Raw genomic sequence first — 740 nt, forward strand, 5'->3', positions numbered from 1 at the left:
TTTTTTTTTTCCTGCATAATGAACTTCTAAGCATCCTACATCAAATTAGTTTCCAAACTTAATGTCCCGTGCCGATTAAAAGTAGAACCTGGGTCGATAAACAAAAATAATAAAAGATGCAACTCGAGCAAAATCATGTTAGCATGATTCTAAATGAACACACCATGACTATCGGGAGGATCTAAAATATGTTCCTAAATTTGATGGGAGATAATCTAGAGGAATTTCTTTGCATGGGCCCTCCAGTTTCTCACCTGTCTGTTACACGTGGCTTTGAGAATCTGAAGAATTTAATGACATATAATTTTTTCTAACTTGATTTTGATGTTTTATTTCCAGGCTAACATTTTTTTTTCTCATTACTAATCTGATCTCAGGATTTGGCAATATTTCATCAATAATTCTTCTTCCATTACTTGCCTATTCTTTTGGCCTTGGCATCACTGGAGCTGCTATTGCTACTGTTGCTTCTCAGTATGTCAAATATCCATTATTTAGATTTATGCTTGTTTTTATTTAAGTTGCTCATACCCCTGCATAAAGACTAAAGGGTTGCAAGAATTCTTATATAAAGGTTCAATTCATGCAAATTCTGTTGTACATCTGAACTCTAATGATAGTATGCTTTGTATTTTCTTTTTGTTAGATAACCTGTCTAGTTCTCATTCTGAAGAAAGCATTGTACTTAATACTCTCTCCTTGAAGATACTTTTGATTCATCATCATCATCATCATCATCA

General features: G+C 33.2%; 1 protein-coding gene across 1 annotated transcript in view; it reads left to right on the forward strand.

Annotated features, from left to right (window-relative positions):
- The window catches only part of LOC110026714 (protein DETOXIFICATION 45, chloroplastic-like), a gene marked incomplete at its 5' end in the record, with an annotated part of 20,104 nt that overhangs the window by 3,030 nt on the left and 16,334 nt on the right, over positions 1-740 (forward strand). The window contains one exon of the mRNA XM_020727781.1: positions 412-474. Within this exon, the coding sequence (XP_020583440.1) occupies positions 412-474 (63 nt within the window). The remainder of the gene's footprint in view (positions 1-411; positions 475-740) is intronic.

Source organism: Phalaenopsis equestris, unplaced genomic scaffold (assembly GCF_001263595.1).
Source record: "Phalaenopsis equestris unplaced genomic scaffold, ASM126359v1 Scaffold000397, whole genome shotgun sequence".
Taxonomy (NCBI): Eukaryota; Viridiplantae; Streptophyta; class Magnoliopsida; order Asparagales; family Orchidaceae; genus Phalaenopsis; species Phalaenopsis equestris.